The sequence below is a fragment of the Lutzomyia longipalpis genome, chromosome 3, assembly GCF_024334085.1.
Source record: "Lutzomyia longipalpis isolate SR_M1_2022 chromosome 3, ASM2433408v1".
Classification (NCBI taxonomy): Eukaryota; Metazoa; Arthropoda; class Insecta; order Diptera; family Psychodidae; genus Lutzomyia; species Lutzomyia longipalpis.
Window position 1 is genome coordinate 6,244,340 of NC_074709.1, and position 17,069 is coordinate 6,261,408.

The following is a 17,069-nucleotide window of genomic DNA, read 5'->3' on the forward strand; positions in this document are numbered from 1 at the left end:
ACTTTGTGACTATTTCATGGGTAACCCTCAAACTGGATTATTGTCACTAAATTGAGAGTTCTTCTGCTAGGAAAAGTCCTCACAGGAAGAAGAAACTTTCTGACTGATTTTCCATGACTGTCCATACATTGCTTTGGGAAAATTTGTAACATATTTTCCCAAAGACGTGTGCAAGACTTTCCCAACTTCATGCACATCGTATTTATTTGGACATTTCATTTGGAAAAGCGATTTTGCTTCCAGTAATTTCCTTAACTGTTCCTAATGTCAAGTTAAAGAAAATTCAATTTGTGCAAAATTCAAGAGGAACAATTGCATTGAGCTTCCACAAGATTCTTATTTAATTTTAAATACAAAGATTTATCGCAGAATTGTCTTTATAAAATTTAATAATAAATGCTGAACTTTTTGAAGGAAAATTGAATGAGATTGAGACTTTGAGAAATTCTTAAATAAAACTTTTCATAGAGCTTCCACGCGAATACGTAAACATTGTGAGAATTTTTCTTTTATTTCTTCTCTCTAAATTCCTCAACAGAAAATTTTCTTGAAATTGAGCTTTAATAAGCTTTCAAGTAATATACATATTAAAGCTCTAGAGTTTCTCAAACAATTTCATAATTTTTTCTAAGCTTTAACAAGTCAAAACCTTTCTTCAAAATTACGTAAAATTTAAACAATAAACTTTTTTAAACATAGAATTTTTTATAAGGGATGGAAAATGACAAGAAAAAAAATTATTAATTTTATTATATATCACTAAAATTCTGTAAATAGAATACAAAATTCAGCAATAAAAGCCCCTTTTAACTACAGAAAAAGCCACCAAACCATCAACTTTGGAGCTTTTATTAAAAATTTTAAAAAAAACTTGCAAACTTTCATGAGATTTTTGGATTTTTTTATTCTTGGAAAATAAAGTTCCTTGTTGAAAATTTTCCATTTAGTATGAATGATTATGTAACCACTCAAAAAAACATGAATTTTTCTCATCTGTAGCACTTTTCCCCCGTCAAATAAGTAAAATTCTCAACTTGGTTGAAGAGAATTGCAAGAGTAATTAAAATTTGAATGGCTTTAAGACGCAAAAATTCCCTTCTTGAAGTACCCGTGGGCGCTAATGAACACTCACGTTCCATTCCCTTATTGAAATCCATCCAATGGAGAGTTATTAAGACCTCCTCTGACGAGATTACGAGAAGTACCATTATCATCCTGGAGAGAATGTGGGTGAGTGAAAGAAATTATCTTCTCGGCCTGTCAGAACACTCCCATAGCAAAATTTTCCTCCTAGAAAGCATTCATTGCCCCATTCCTTTCATCTCCTTACTGCTACAGTGGAGCCCTACATCGTGGTAACATCCACCCCCTCGTATAGCTTGAGGAAACTTTCTCATTTTATCAACTAAATCTCTAATGGGTAAGAGGCAGAAAGGATTTATTTGACACTGGACCCAGAGCTTTGGTGGTACTATCGAGCTTTCCCGCGTACGCCCTGATTCCCGGAGCAGTCCCTCCCCCTGATCTTTTCTGTCTAATAAATAAACAAGAATGGTGAAGGATATCTCATTATATAGAATCGAAATTTTCTATTATGTTGCATCTTCTTCACTACAAAAGCCAAAAATTTTCCGCCTCAAATCCAAAATGATCCTGTTTGCAGAGATTTGATGCTACGAAGTTTAGCACCCCCAACCAACCCCATTTAACCCATGTCACCTCCATAAAGCGTCGCATGAAATTCCAAGGAGTTGTGAGAGCACCACCCGCCCCTGCTCAACATCAAAATTCCCATCAACACATGGTGTCACCGCGCGTCTAAGCACTTTGTATCATTACGCCGTAGAAACCACCCCCTCCCCCACCAGATTCCCACCATTGTTGTAAGAAGTGGGTGGGTCATGGAGGCCGCACTCATAGGGCGGACACACCAGTGATTTATGGTACTTTCTTGTGCTTGTTCCATGTGCCATTTGCGGCATAAAAGTCACTTTGGGGGGTGTCAAAGTCATACTTTATAACCCCCGAAACATACGGTTCTTGTGTTTTCTCACCCCTCCGCATCCATGCTTTTGGGTTTTGCAAGAAAGCCAATTTGTTAGCTCTCTGCGTTCTGAGAGAATTAAAGGGTTGTGGGTTGTTCCTGAGACTTTTGGTCATTAAGAGGTCGAAGAAGCAATATTTTAACACAATTGGAAAAATTCGTTGGTGGGAGTATTAAATGGTTTTCCAATTTTTTTTTATTGCAAACATTCTACGAAGAGTGACTAAAGTCCTTTAAGTTTGTTTGAAAATTAAAGTAGAAACGTCATCATGAAACTCCTAGGATATTAGTTATCAACCCCTTGGTACAGAGAAACTTTTCTTTTAGCTCTAAAAGTTAAGTCAGACATTGAAATAAAGACGTCTCGTGTTTTTTTTTATAGTTAATTTTGCAGTGAAATTAGTGAGAAATCTAGATGGAGACGCCTGGTGTTTCTTTTACTTATTATTTGTTTTGGTTTAAAAGTTATTCTCTACTAAAAGATAATAACTCATGGTTATTTGGAAATAAGATGGAGACGCCTGGTATTTAATTTTATATGTAGCTTGTTTATTTGACATTAATCCTTTCACTTTCAGTATGAAACATAAAAAAGAATTACAGCTTAAAACATTGAAACATAAAGCTTTTTATCTTCATATTTATTCTGTTAATTTAATTCAAAGACTTTTCTTTGTTTAGATGTCTTCTTTGACCTTTTTTACGTAACCTATGCGCAATATCTTGGCTAATAAATAACTAAATTATTTTAAATTCATGTTAATGTTTCAAGTTTCAGTTAAAAATTTTAATTTTCAAAATGGAAGCGTCTGGTGAGTAAGTAACTTTCAAGTAAAACGTAATTTTTTGAATGTACATATTTCTTTGCATTGGTCCCATTTATATGAAGGCAACAAGGACGCCGAACACTTATTTAATTTTACAGTTTGTTTTAAAATTATTTATAAAGACTTTGGGGACGCTTGGTTCTACCTGGCGCCTCCATACTATGTTTTTTTTCTAGAATCAATTTTTTTTCAATTTTCTCTTCATCTGAAATGTTTTGGCTCAATGCATCACAAAATGGTGGTTAGCGTCATTCAAAATGGCGGCATAGTCAATTTTGTGAAACATGAAAACAGCGAAATATCCCTTTTACCACAATATTTTTTTCTGTGCGAGGCCTTAGAGAACATTTCTGATTTAAAACGTTTTCTTTGCCATCTTCTTTGCAAATTAAATGCATTTATAACATGGAAAAGGTTTTATTTTAATTAAATTCAGGAAATTTTAATGTTTCAAGTTTAAATCAGATTACAATCCAATGGGTCGGGAAAGGGTTAACTTTCCCATCTAATCCAAAATGAAAATATTATAATAAAACTCTCCCTCGTGCAAAATTTCTCCGACAAAACCAAAAAGTGTTGATGGTGCGGATGATGGACTTTGTGCATCATATGTGGAAAGGTTGGTGAATGTGAAAGCTCTCGCGGGAAGGTGAGAGGTGCAGAAGGGGGGAGGGAGCAGGGTACAAAGTGAAATGGAGGTGTAATAAATACAAATGAATAAAATAACATTTACAGGTCCGTGAGGGAAATCCAGAGGGAAATATTACGTTAATGTAATGCAATTTCCTCTTATTTATGTACCCACCATGTGAGTGATGTGCGCCAAAAGGATCTCTCTCGTCCTTTTCGCATATCCTCCCTTCCGACTCTACAAATTCATTCAATATGCATGTCCTGGCAGAGCTGGCAGATGGAATCTCGCTTGCCGTATGAACCTCAATGGGAGGATTTAATGGGTAAGCTCATCACGGTGTAGGTAAAATCGTGATGGTCTAAAAGGTTACCTACTTTTTGTGTGCACCAGAGCTGCTTTGCCCCCCAAGGGTTGAGTCCCTGTCTCTCGCATTTACTGCAAAATCCCACAAAACTCTTCGCACAGATTTGTTCCTTAGTTGGTTTTTTTTTTCTTCTTTCCTTCCTTTTTGTATGTAAAACAGATTTAGAATCTCGATGTGAAGGTTGATTTCCGCAACAAAAATATGTATTTTGTAGACTGACATGTGCTGGGGGGTTGCAAAATGGGATGCGGGATGAGATGACTTGAGCAGAGAAACCCCCCACATCCGCCTTAAAGTTGTGGCTGCATTTTAACATTTTTCATTTCCGCTCCTCCCAAAATGTTTATTTTCCCCACATGCACTTCCGATATTGCGGTGAAATCTACCATTTTCCACCCCATCCACAAAAGAGAAAATCTCGTTTCAACTCAATAATAGGGGATGAAAATGCGGAAAATCTCAACATATCCTGAACAAAATTCTTGGAATGCAATGAGCTTTCCTTTTTGAAGCAAAAATATGTAGGTATGGGGTAAATGTATGTATATACAGATGTTTTGTGGGAAGAAAGGTTTGGTCAGGAGTTGATGTTCAATTGTGGTTTAATTCTTTGGATTGAGAAAATTACAAACTAAATAACAATCTTGAAAGAAATCCTTGAAGATGCTGGAAATGAGAAGAAACCTTTTCAAAAAAAAAATGTAATAAAAATTCTGCATTTTCTGATTCAATTCAAAGTGGGAGAATTTAAGAATTTTTATTTCCTTTACTTTTCTGACGTATGGATTTGTTGTTAAAGGCTTCCGGTGTTCGTCAGAGGAAATTCCCGCTCACCCAAGAAAAAGCAGCAATTTAAGCCAAAGCTTTCGAGCCTAATAACGGTTCTTCTTCAGTGGCTGAAAGGACACATTTATTCAAAAAGAATTTTAAGAATTTCTTTCTGGTTTTATTAGGACTCAAAAATACCTTTATTTGCATGAAATTTTTACCTAAAATCAGCACGACAAAATACTTAAGAAAATTGAAAAGAAAACTTAAAAGTTTTCTTGTAAAATAAAAGCTCATCCTCAAATGGTTATATGTATGTAGTATCCTCCCAAGTATCCCAACTTGAATGTTAATACAAGTACACCATTCAGTTACAAATATCATGCAGTATGGGTTTAATTTATGGCGAAAGAGATCATCCCTAATTTATTCCAATTCAGAAGATTCATCCAGTGTTCTTTCCTGCATTATTCTGCACTAAATCTTGCACACTACAAATTGACCTAATTTTTGTGCAACAAGTTTTCTTCTGGACCCAATTGCTTTCTTATAGGAAAATTCTCTGCAAGAAAATTGTAAATTCACAGGAAATTTTTATTCTTTCTTCATTCCTTTGTGCTTGGGGTGTATTAAAATTTTTTTAACTGCCCTATAAATTGCTTCGATGGACTTTTATGCTTTTTTTTAGGGTGGAGGGGGAAGAGAGAAAAATTGCTGATTAAATTTCGTCGTCCAACTTGATGATTGGTATATGAAATTTGTTGTTCTTCCGCGCAATGGTGTGGATTAAGCAATAAAATCCAACACTGTCATCCCACTAATGGGGATTTTATTGCCCAGCAAAATTTTGCCTTTGTTAATGAAACAAACCAATTAATGTTTCATGCTTTTCTCATTTCCATGTCGCCCCAAAATGCTTTTCCCAGAGACAGAGGAAAAAAACAGACTTTGATGAGAAAATAAAATTATGAGAGTATATGGCTTTTCAACGAATGGGAGGGTAGAAAAAATATATTCAGCTGTTTTGGGTGGGAGTAAACAAATGAAAAAAAAATCCTATTTTCAAGCTCTCATGTGGAATGATAAATTTTGGAGGCTAAGCTTAATTTTTAGTAGAGCAGTTTTTCCAAAATTTTCATTTAGAAAGTATTTTTAAATAATAATTTTTGCTTTGAAAAATATTCTTCACTTGATTTTAAATTAACACTGTTTAAAAAAAAATAATTTCCCAACAAAATAAACAAAGTTGGAATGTGAAAAAGGTCTTCATTCCACCCTCAAGAGTTTTCCCCATGATTTATAACTCCGCGCTAGAATGTTGAAGATTAAATTGAATTTTATTTGAAAGAATTTGCCACAACATAAATTTGCGGTGTGGTGGAAACTTTTCCTGACTTTCCACAGCCGGGCCTGAGTGTGGGAAACTTTGTAAATTGAGAACACAATGACACAAAAGCGCCAGACAAATTTGTACAGGAAACAATTACGACATGGGAGTGGAAGCGATCAATCGATGCCTTCCGGGGGAGTCGAGAGGTCACTGTGAGAGCCCCTACTTCCGCACCCCCTCCTGACTTCTCCGCCCTGGCAACCAGGAAGCTCTCTTGCTGCCAATTTTCCACCCCCACCCCCACCACCCTCACTCCAATTACCGTCCATCAGAAGTAGAAAACATATTGACAATCACGAGTCACACCATTGCCCTCACCCTCGACAAAAAAAAAACGTCTTCAAATAGCTTTAGGGGATGAATACTGCGGAGAAGCTTTTTGAGCTTTTCCTTGTCTGCCAAAGCATTAAAAAAAACTCAACGATATAAATAAATGGCTTCCAATGCGGAGATATAGGTTAAAAATTGAAAGGAAGCCATAAGAGGAAAAATATTAAACTAATAATAAGAAAGTTTTGCCATTCTATCGCTCGTTGGGAAGAAGTTTCCTCGTAAAAAGACTCGAAAATCACTGAATATTGAGGGGAAATTCCAACTTTTGGGGTGACAAAGAGGAAATGGGACATTTATCGCTATATACTCGTAATGCGGAAATTTGCGCGAAATCTCTGTTCCAATTTGTAAAGCCCATTGAGGGATTATTTGAACATTTACAGCATGAATCATAACGACCTTCAACTTGTTGCCGCATCAAAGAGAATTCCCTTATCATTTGTACTAGATAAATGAAAAAGAAATCTTTTTTGAAATAACATCGAAGTTTGTCAACAAGAAGCTCTTTATCTGCTTGATAAGTATTACCGGATTTCCGATTTAATTTCAAAACAACGTTTAATGACTAAATCGCAATTAATTGATTTATTGCTGACCCAATTTTTTTTAAATAAATTCTTTCCAAACCATTCATGCTAAAAGACAAAGATGAACTTCTTGATAGAGGAAGGAGAGCCTAAAAAGAATGTCTTTAAAAAATGCAAAATCTATTAAAATTAGTTAATAAATCTCTGACAGGGATATATGATAAATATCATGAAAGCTATCTCACTTGAATTGGATCCCCAAATTAATTCAGTCTGAGTAGTCTCGCTCATAAATATTCAAAGCACAATCAATCCTTATGGAAATGACAAAATCTCTCTGAAAATTACTCTAAAGAATTTTCTAACAGAAGGAAAAAAAATCAATTTTAGGAAATTCTTTATTGATGTGAATGATAGAAATATTTGAAATTCCATTGAAGGTATTAATTTTGAATGTTTGATAAATCACGGAAGTTTTTAAAATCTCTGATATTTCATTAAAGTATTATTATGCATGAAATATATTTACTAACATAGATCTGCGCAGATTTTTCTTTTGATTTTTGGGTAGTCTGACCAAGATTTTTCATATTTACATGAAAATGCTTTAGTTTTTAAAGCTTAGCCTAAGTTTTCTAAGTTAGGCCTAAGGCTTTAACGTAAGGCTAATTTTTTTTTAATTTAACCTGAATTTTTATTTAAGTCAGGTCTGACTTGTTAAAACTAGGCTTAGTGTCTCAGAAAATAAAACCTCTTATTAGCTAAGGAAAATTAAAAGCTTAGCCTAAGTTTTCTACGCTAGGGCCTAAAGTTTTTGAAGCTAGGCTCAATATTTTTTTCAAATTGAACCTGAATATCTATTTAAGTCAGGCTTGAGTTGTTAAAGCTAGGTTTAACTTCTCTTAGCTAAAGGAAAATTTCATTTCTATAATTTTTTTCTTACCCCATTGGCTACAACTATTACGTTGATCTTTTGACTAACGAAAATGAGTTTGTTGAGTAATCTCTGACAAAATAGATTGCAGTCACATGTAAATAAATATAGATAAAGCAATCAAATTTAATTGGAGCTCCCGAGGACATGGATTACGTTATAATTTCCTCAATATTTGCAAAGGATATGGGGTGGATTTGGTTCGTGTGAACGTGGATTTTATTAGCTTCGTCGATGGTACTCACACAGCATGCACGTCCCCAACTCTTTACCGCAGATTGACGCTCGAGATATTTCGCTGGAAAATTAATCCAGGCAGTGCGGACAATGCGGTGACCCGGCCGGCCCAGGCGGTACTCCAAGTGCGCATATTGTGGCATTTGCTTTTAATTAAATCACACATAAATATGGCACTTGGCTCACCAATGGACTAATTATCAATTGAAAAGTTTGCTATGCATCAAGCCAATTCAGGCTGAATTAGAGACAATACCGGAGCTTTTACCCCTGAAGCTATTTTTGGGTTTTGGGGAGAGCTTTAGTTGCGGATATTGCTAAATGATCATCAATGACAAGCTCTTCATGCACAAGTTTTCCATGGAAATTATTTCTAGTTGTCTCCCTAATACGTTCTAAACGCTTTTAAGTTAGTTTTGAGAACTTTAAAGGAAAGAAAAATAATTTAAAGGGAAAAACTATTTAGCCCGAGAATAATTTTGACAAAACTTCGAGCATTTTTCCAGCAGAATTTAAATCCCTGTTAAATATTTGAGATAAAAATTAATTGTCAAATAAATTAAAGAATTCATTTCTATTACCATCTTCTACGCACTTAGCCACGTGCTGAGAATTTCCTTGGGAAATTTGAGGAGGAATTGAGTGGGAAGAACACATGAGTCACCTCTTGAGGGGTTAATTAAGGTTGGGAAAGCAACAAAGGTTGTTTGTACCATCTAATGTAAGATTTCCACCCTGTTGACACAGCAAGTGACTCTGTTTTCCTCGGCATGTGCCGTCTCGAAGAAGTCCTCGAGGGGTGACTTTAGAACTTCAACTGCTGTAGCCCAATTAGACGCTCAACTAGTTTGTGAGAGAATTCTCGGAGTATAGGCTCGAGGAAGCTTTTTTAAGGGAAAACTTCCCTTTATTTTATTTTTCAGTGGAATAAACAAGGGGTCAGAGAACCTTCCTTTTCAATGTTTATTGACTAACATACAGAAGAGATGACATTGGGGAAAGATATATCAAAAAGGATTGGAATTCCTTCAGTTTGTCGACGTGCGAGGATGTGAAGAATCAATCAAAAGGATCTTTTTGACCATATTGATGGAAACGGTAGGAAAATTCCAAATTAAATAGGGTTTGTCCAAATTCTGGGTGGGTGTCAAAATGGAAAATTCACAGATATTTGATGTTATAGATAAAGGATATAAATTACAAAAAATTGTCCCAATAAATCATTTTCAAGGTCTTTTCATTCCTTTGATTAATATTGAGTTGAAAGCTTTTTAGCTGATTATTTTTCTTTTTTTATTTTGTTAATTTTTACGATAAAAGAAAAATTAAAAAGTGCAAATAGATCATAGTGGTTTAAGGAAAATTTGTAGAATGGGAAATTTTCTAGGGTCCATTCGATTTAACTCTTTGGGAAATATATATTTTCTTAGTTTTTCAACCGCATTGTCTGACTCACTTATCCCTTAAATCTTTTAAATAAAAAGATTTCCCCGATCATATAATTAGGAAAAAAAATATGAAAAGTTCGTAGTATTTTTTAGCTTATTAATATTTCAATAATTTGGAATAAAAGTGGCTTAACCAGGAAGGATGTTCGAGTGCTCTAAGTACGTAAAACGTAAAATTTGAGAATAAACGTCAAACGTTAAAAAAGAGAAATTAATCGTTAGCATAACTACGTTAGAATAAACAATTTTTTAACGTTTTTTTAAAGGATTTTTAGTGATTCAATTTATTTTAACGTGTTTACAACGTTTAACGTTTATTCGAAACGATTAACGTTCAACCGTTTTAAAGAAGCGTTAAAGATACTTCTCAAGCGTCCAGGTTCCACTCTCCCCTAAAATTAAAAAAAATAATAAATAAACTCTCTCCTACATAAATCTTTAGGTACCATTTTTTTAAATTTTAATTTTAATTTTTTAAAAATTATCAAATAAAATATCTATCTCACCTATCTACATAGCAAAACATTCATCCCCTAGAACAAGAATTTATCGCAAATGATTTGTAAGAAAAGAATTCAACTCTATTCTCACCACTATTGTCCACATATGTATATCGATGTCAAATATCTAGGACGATGATGGGAGAAGTCGCCGAAAAATTCCAGAGTCGGTGAAATTAATAAATTTTCCAATTTCCCAGTCATTCCTTTCATTTTCACCCCATTTGATGCCTTTCCGAGGAATTCCTCATCGTGCCATTCGAGCTTCTCTCCTTGGCTGCCTGACATTGGGTAAAGATAGTGGTGTTCGCTTCATTTTGTAAGCCGATATGCGAAAGCTCTCTCGGGATTTGTTCCTGCTGCGGGATTCAATGGTGTGGGTGGGTGCGGGAAGAACAAGAGTGAAGTCCAATGAATATGAATGTTGACGTGGCACGTACTTTTGCCACAGCGATGTCAGGTTATTTATTGGACTGTGTGTACCATTGATCCCCCTGTCATTATTTTCTATCTCGCACCCCCATCCACCACTGCCAGCCTACATTGTACATATACATACATGTATGTATATAAATTCACAGCGAACTGAGCTGTATTTGATTGAATTTCCCACTACGGCGGGGGGCTCACTGTCGAAGGGATTTTCCTGTCGTCTTGTTAACGGAAAACTGTTGCGTGAGCGGCTTCTGGCACCCACAGCGTCGGATGAGGCTGATGGAGAGGACACAAGGAGGATTTTCTTAATTACACATCCAACCATTATTGGGTGCGCCTCTCAAGTGCCAAAGATGTCCATTGGAGACAATGGTCGTGATGAAGATTTTAGCTCTATTGGTCTCCCACCACCCCACTTGTCCCCAAAAAAAATTCCTCTCGGCTGCCTCGTTCATTCCATCCGTACAAAATTGAAAGCTCCCTTGAAAGCTCCACTAAGGCTGAGAATTTATTATAATGGAAGGGGGAAAAGAACATGTCATCCCGTCAGCCTAGAACACGTTCAATAGACAATTTCTTCAAATATTCTCGCACTGAAGTAATACAAAAATTCTCCGAATTGCTGGACATTGATGGAAATGAAAAGATTTCTGTTGAAGATTCTTTTTTTCTCGTCAAACGTGGAATGTCGAAATCTGTGAGAAGAGATGTAGCTTTGTTCGCAATGTGATGACAGGAATTTTCCGATAATCCTCTGATCTGACGGGGATGATTAATTACAACAAAAAAAAAAGAAGGGAATTTCCAGAATTATGCGAGGGGATGTCAGAGAGAAAATGTACATATAATGCAATTAAATTAATTAATGCACTAACTTGCCATGTTTATCGGGCGGAAATGAGCGTGCTTTTGGCTATCAAATGCAAATACATGGGTATGTGACTCTAAACACCCACAAATGACCACGTAATCACCGAAACCTGCATCTGGCACTTAATTATTATTTAATTCTCTCACCTCAATTTGGGGAGAGTGGAGTAATATTGTAATTAAATGGTTCGTATTTAGCGACCAAGAAAATATTGAAATTCGCTTGAAATCTTGAAATTTTCAGTATAAAATACAAAGATTTCAAGGGTTTCTTGGTCACTGAATAAGATCCAAATTTCAACGATTTTAAGGATTTTTTACTCACAAAATACGATCCAATATCGGACTAAAATAAAGGATTTTTTTCTGTAAATAAGCCGATTGAAGGCAGGCAAAAGTAGTGAGGATTTCTTCCCAAGAAATTCTTAAATGGGTAGAATTAAGAAGCTGCAGAGAAGAGAAGAAACTCTTGAAAAAATTAAGACAAAAGAATTCTTTACATTTTCGTTCAAATCTTTTAATTTGTTCATCCTGTTTTGCTTTCTAAATTTAGAAATTATGGAAAGAAAATTACAAGAAATTTGGATTAAAGCGAAAAACTTTGTTCTGGGAAGAGAAAAGCATGAGGCGAAAGTTTAAGGAAGTTTTAAGATAAAGAGTCCTATTCTGCGACCTTTAAATTTCTGAACTTTCAAGAATTTGTTCTGAAATTCAATCGATTTCAGGGATTTCTTGGTCGTAGAATACGACCCAAACTTTAAGATTCTTTAACCTAAAGTCTAAAATTGGAAAAAAGTTCTAAGTGCCTAAACTTTCATTCGGAAGGTCTGAAAGTTTCATAAACCTTTAGATAGTATACAAAATCAGTTACATTTTTTTAAATATTTTATCTGGAAATTAATTATAAAAGCTTTTTCTATCAATCATCCGAATTAAAAATTATATAACAAAGAAAAGCTCTCCCACATAAAGTCAATTTATCAGGAGAACTTTGAGCTAAAATTGCAAACTCATCAACAAATTTTCAAGTAATCTGTGAGCACATTGCCAAGTTCTTTAACTTATTTTCCCGTATTATGTAGTGAAATTTAGAATGATTTTCTAATTACTCATTAAATTAATTCCCGACAAGCAGTATGTGGTCCCATTTTCGTCGAGCTTCTCGGGTTAATTGAACCATTATTATCCGTTAGCTGGGGGTATCCTTTGTACCCCATATTTTCCAATTTAATTATGCGGCTGGGAAATTTGAACCTCATACACATTGGATGATGGCAAGAAAGGGGCGGAAATGCATCGTCGCCTCACCCTTTTGTGTAATCCGCCCCCATCTCTGGGTGCACATCGGACTTTTATTGCTCTGTTGGGCATGAACCAACTAAGATAATGACCGAGGCACCAAACAAAGGGCGAATGAGGGGGTGGGCAGAGCAACAGTTAAAGTGATTTCAAACATTAAACTCCAATGGAGAAGGAAAACACGAGAATTCAATTACTCAAGAATTTCAGCTGATGGAATAGTTTGTGGCTCATTATTAGCCTCAGTGTTGTGCTAACATATATTACACGAACTGCACGACTTTCTCGCACAAAGTTTCAGGGAAAATTTACTATCTTTACTTGGGAAATTATTAATTGCTTATTCCACGTTTTAATTTTAATTTATTTTCAAAAATTTATTTCAATCTGTTTCCATGAAGAGTTTACATATTGAGCTTAAGGAATTTAATTTATTTATTTAATTGAAATTGAACCGGTTTAACTGTTTTAGGACTCCTTACTGCATTAAAATTTCTTTCTGGTTAATTCATGCATTAACCAATTTAGGTAATTATAGAAAACGCTTTAAGTTTAACATTTAAATTCAAACCTAAATGAAATCTAATCTAAAATCTAAAAAATTCAAACCTAAATAGTTATATAACCGTCGCTGAGACATGAAAAAAGTTTCTTTCTGGTTAATTCCTTAACCAAGATAGGTAATCATTGAAAAAGCTTTAAGTTTATCATTTAAATTCAAACCTAAATGAAATCTAATCTAAAAAATTCAAACATAAATCGTTAAATAACCGTCGCTGAAGCATGAAAAGTTTGCAATTTTCATCATTTTTTATCCATTTTTCCAAAATTTCCCTTAAAACGTTATTTTTACTACTCCAGTAGTAATCTATCTTCACAACTTACTGATCATCCAAATAATTCCAGGCAATCTCATCAGGTAGCCCACCGTAGGTGTCACAAACAGTACCCCTGATTGCATCTTGAACTCTAACCTTTCGGAGTCTTGAATTAACTTTGGTGATATCCAGTGGATCACTAGATCCGAGAACAATGTAAATTGAGCAGGAATGCATCCAGAGGTAGCCTTCAGCGTCCACGTAGACGTCTGAGAAGACCTCAAATGGATCTGGCTTTATGATTGTGTGGAGGTAGTTGGGATTGAAGGGATTCCCAACATTCCAGCACGCTATCTCGCCTGATGCCATGTGAGCGAAGAACATGACGCCGCAGCTGAGATCGAAGAATTGCCTATGGATACTTCCCTTGCACCCATGGTAGCCTATCAGCCGGAATTCACTTCCAAAGTTAGACTGAGTTTTGCGTTTCCCTTTTAGGGTTTTTGTCGTAACAGCATACTCAGCGGTGCTCGCACCAGGGGCGTAGTAGGCAATACGGTTGCCCTTCTTATCGGGCCACCCAAGAGCAATATTCATGACGCCATAGTTCAGTTGGTACTTGTCCAAGATGTAGGATTCATCGGGAACCGGGAGGAATGACGTGTGATTGGCCAACATCCAGAAATCATTCTTCACATAGTCATACACCACGATGGAGTTGTCGAAGATGTTATCGAAGTAAATGAATATATCATCGCATCCACCCTTAATTTGATGATCAATTGAGGCGTAGTCGAATCCCAGGGGGTCCCTCCAGACACTCTCGGGTAGTTCAACCCTTCGGATTATGGGGAATTTCCGTGTAGTACATCCATCTGGGGGTAGATCGAAGACAACAAGAGCTGGCTTCTGAATCCAATACCTCACATTGTCATTCGTTCTCATTGTTCCCGTGTCTATGACGTAGAGTCTGTTGCACTTATTGTCAATGCTTGCATGGTAGACGGAGATTAAGCGTAAATCGGATTTTATGTAGTAGTTGTTGTTGTAGGGATTCTTGTGTCTCAATTCATCGGATGTAGGTTCTGGGTCCAATTTACGTCCTTGGTGAACATTTGTGCTGTAGTCCGAGGGTAGGAGGGTGTTGGATTTGTAGTCTGGAAAAGCCCAAAGGTGTGGACTCGTGCCAGGAGGGTAGTCTGAAGTGCAGAAAGCATTGAGGGTTGTTGGAACTCCTTCCCTAAGTCGTCCAATGGTTACAATCATTAATCCACTCTGGGCATGGTAGCCAGATCCCAGAACGTCCACATTGGAGCGTATATAGTAGGGGTAAGGCCCGATGTAGTCGTCGTCTAAAAATTGCCAAAATTAACTTTTTAAACTTCAAGAAAAAGAAAATTTTCAGCCAAAAATTTCAAAGAAAGAATGGTTTTTTCTTTACCTTTTAGGGGTTGATTTTCAAATTCAGGTGTTTTCCAGTAGTACATATCCTGAATATCAGCACAAGTGTCTTTAGTGTTAAAGAACACCACAAGAAAGAAGCAAAAAATACCAAAGAGATGCATCTTTGCAGCTGAAACAGCACCAACTAAACTTCTTCGTGAATTCGATAGTTCTTTTTATTCATCCAAAATAAGCAGCATCCAAATTTTACGCACATCAACTGGTTTCGGCAAGTTCAATGAACGAAGAATGGTCGTAAGAATGAAGAAGAATATCTGACAAAAAAAGGCATTAAGATCTTCTTCTCAAGCGTCTCGTGTATATTAAATTTGAATTAATGAATTTCTTCCTGTTCTTCCCATTCCCGTTTTTATTTAAATTTGTTCTATTTAAAGATTTTCACATTTCTACAGCAGAAAGGTAATCTTTCGCAAACAACCCTTAGTTTATCCGGGAGAATTTTCTTTTGAAAAGGGAAAAGCAAACACATTCCGCTAAATTACTCCCCCATCCAATTAATTGTCTGCAGTCTGACTGATTTAGGTAACTATCGTACACTTTACTACATTTTCCTTCTTCCTGTGGAAATCCCCATGATAACCAAAGGGAAAACCATCGTGGAAGGGAAGTCTTGCGGTGGTGTAATTAATAAGTAAAGTAATTGAAGTGATTTCATCGTGATTATCTCGAGAGAATAATTAAATTCCACCCACTAATTAATATTGCAAACACTTTGTCTGCACTTTACGATGGCTACCGGAAATTCAGTGGAAAATTCCAGCAATTTTTCCTCATTTCTTTAAAGGTAAACTTGCGAGGGAAAAAAATTGTAAAGAAAATTCATCAACGGGGTCATTTTTATTGAAAGTTTAGAATAAAAATTAATTTATCGGGGAAGAGATTTTATTTAATAATTTTAATTACAAATTTCCAATAGAATTTTCATTAAAAGTTTCTGCTTATAAAGGCAAAAATCATGGCAAACAATATAGCAAAAAACTCTCAATATGCTTAGCTGAGTAAAATATTAAATCGATTGGTATTCACTCTGATAACGATAACTTAGGGATTAGAATTGTGGAAAATCTAGATAATCCCACAATATTAGTGATTTACACTTCAAAGAAAAGATTGCAGAGGAATGCCCTCAATTCGGAAGCACGTGAAGTTTACTTTCTTATCAAAAAGAATTCATTTCAACAGACTTATCAATGATTTTAATGTCAGTGGTTCAGTTGAAAGGGATTTAAAGCTTACGTGGTGAATTTTTAGAAAGTTTTTCAACTTAACGACACGTATTCTTAAAGATGATTTTAATTTAGCACTAGAAAATGTAAGTTCTGCTCCAAAGAGAGAGAACGACTGAAAAATGCATGAAAAAATTGCTTTTGCAATAAATTTTGAGTCAAGTCGTGATGTGGAATTTTTAAATGAATTTTTTAAATTAGTTTTTCACGTTTTTCAGAATCATAAATTGGCAAACAGTTCAGTTAGTTTTTTTTAATGATTTATTTTTATACCCTTAACACACTTGGTTTTTCCTTTTTAACTTTGAGAAGGGAAGAGTAGGGCAAAATAGTCATTAAAGTGTTTGGAAAATGCTCAAAATATCATATTTTCTTCAACAAAATGATCTGAGAAAGAGTTCTAGGGCAAAAAAAATGTTCTAAATGTATATTTGGCTTTGGGAAATATGATATTTTGAGCTTTTCCTGCTTTTCCAAATCCTTAACTGACTTTTTTTGCCCCGCTCTCTTCTACATAAAAATTGTTTAAAATTTTTATTTTTACAAAGAATCATACTAATTTGTTTAAGATAGATTTTTACAACTTTTAGTACCTAATTCCATAAACTTTGATCGAAAATTTATGTTTCTTTTTGAAATTCATTCATTACATAATTGAGGTAGTCACTTTCTGAGCAGGTTAACATTCGTTGAATAGTGAGCCAGAACACTAAAACTGAGAGAAAAAATATTGCATTTTATTACAAAAAGGCTTCATCGACAGTCAGAAGTTACCACACACAGATGTCTCTTGTTTGAGGACTTTAATCTGTGCTACAGCAGCACTTGTTGGACTGTAACAAATTCAATTTGGCATACCATAGCGTAAGGGTAGAAGGATGCTAATTGGATGGATTGTGCTGTAAAACATTCTTTTGGCATTCTTCATCGCCATCCTCCGGTGAATTTATC

The 17,069-nt window shown here is 35.3% G+C and overlaps 1 protein-coding gene across 3 annotated transcripts; it reads right to left on the reverse strand.

Moving 5' to 3' along the window:
- Positions 1-12,956: 12,956 nt before the first annotated feature.
- LOC129791668 (L-dopachrome tautomerase yellow-f-like) lies at positions 12,957-16,242 on the reverse strand. 3 transcript variants are annotated; one of them, XR_008750735.1, is made up of 4 exons: positions 16,129-16,242; positions 14,870-15,146; positions 13,365-14,780; positions 12,957-13,181 (listed from the first exon to the last, which is right to left on the reverse strand). XR_008750735.1 is itself a non-coding variant. In XM_055829939.1 (3 exons), exons 2-3 carry the CDS (start codon positions 14,991-14,993, stop codon positions 13,492-13,494), a joined length of 1,413 nt encoding a protein of 470 aa, XP_055685914.1. In that variant the 5' UTR covers positions 14,994-15,146; positions 16,129-16,235; the 3' UTR covers positions 12,957-13,491. The 3 variants fall into 3 exon arrangements, 2 of the variants coding, with proteins under 2 accessions (XP_055685914.1, XP_055685915.1); XM_055829939.1 differs by having other exon boundaries at positions 12,957-14,780; positions 16,129-16,235; XM_055829940.1 differs by having other exon boundaries at positions 12,957-14,780; positions 14,870-15,091; positions 16,129-16,218.
- Positions 16,243-17,069: the final 827 nt, after the last annotated feature.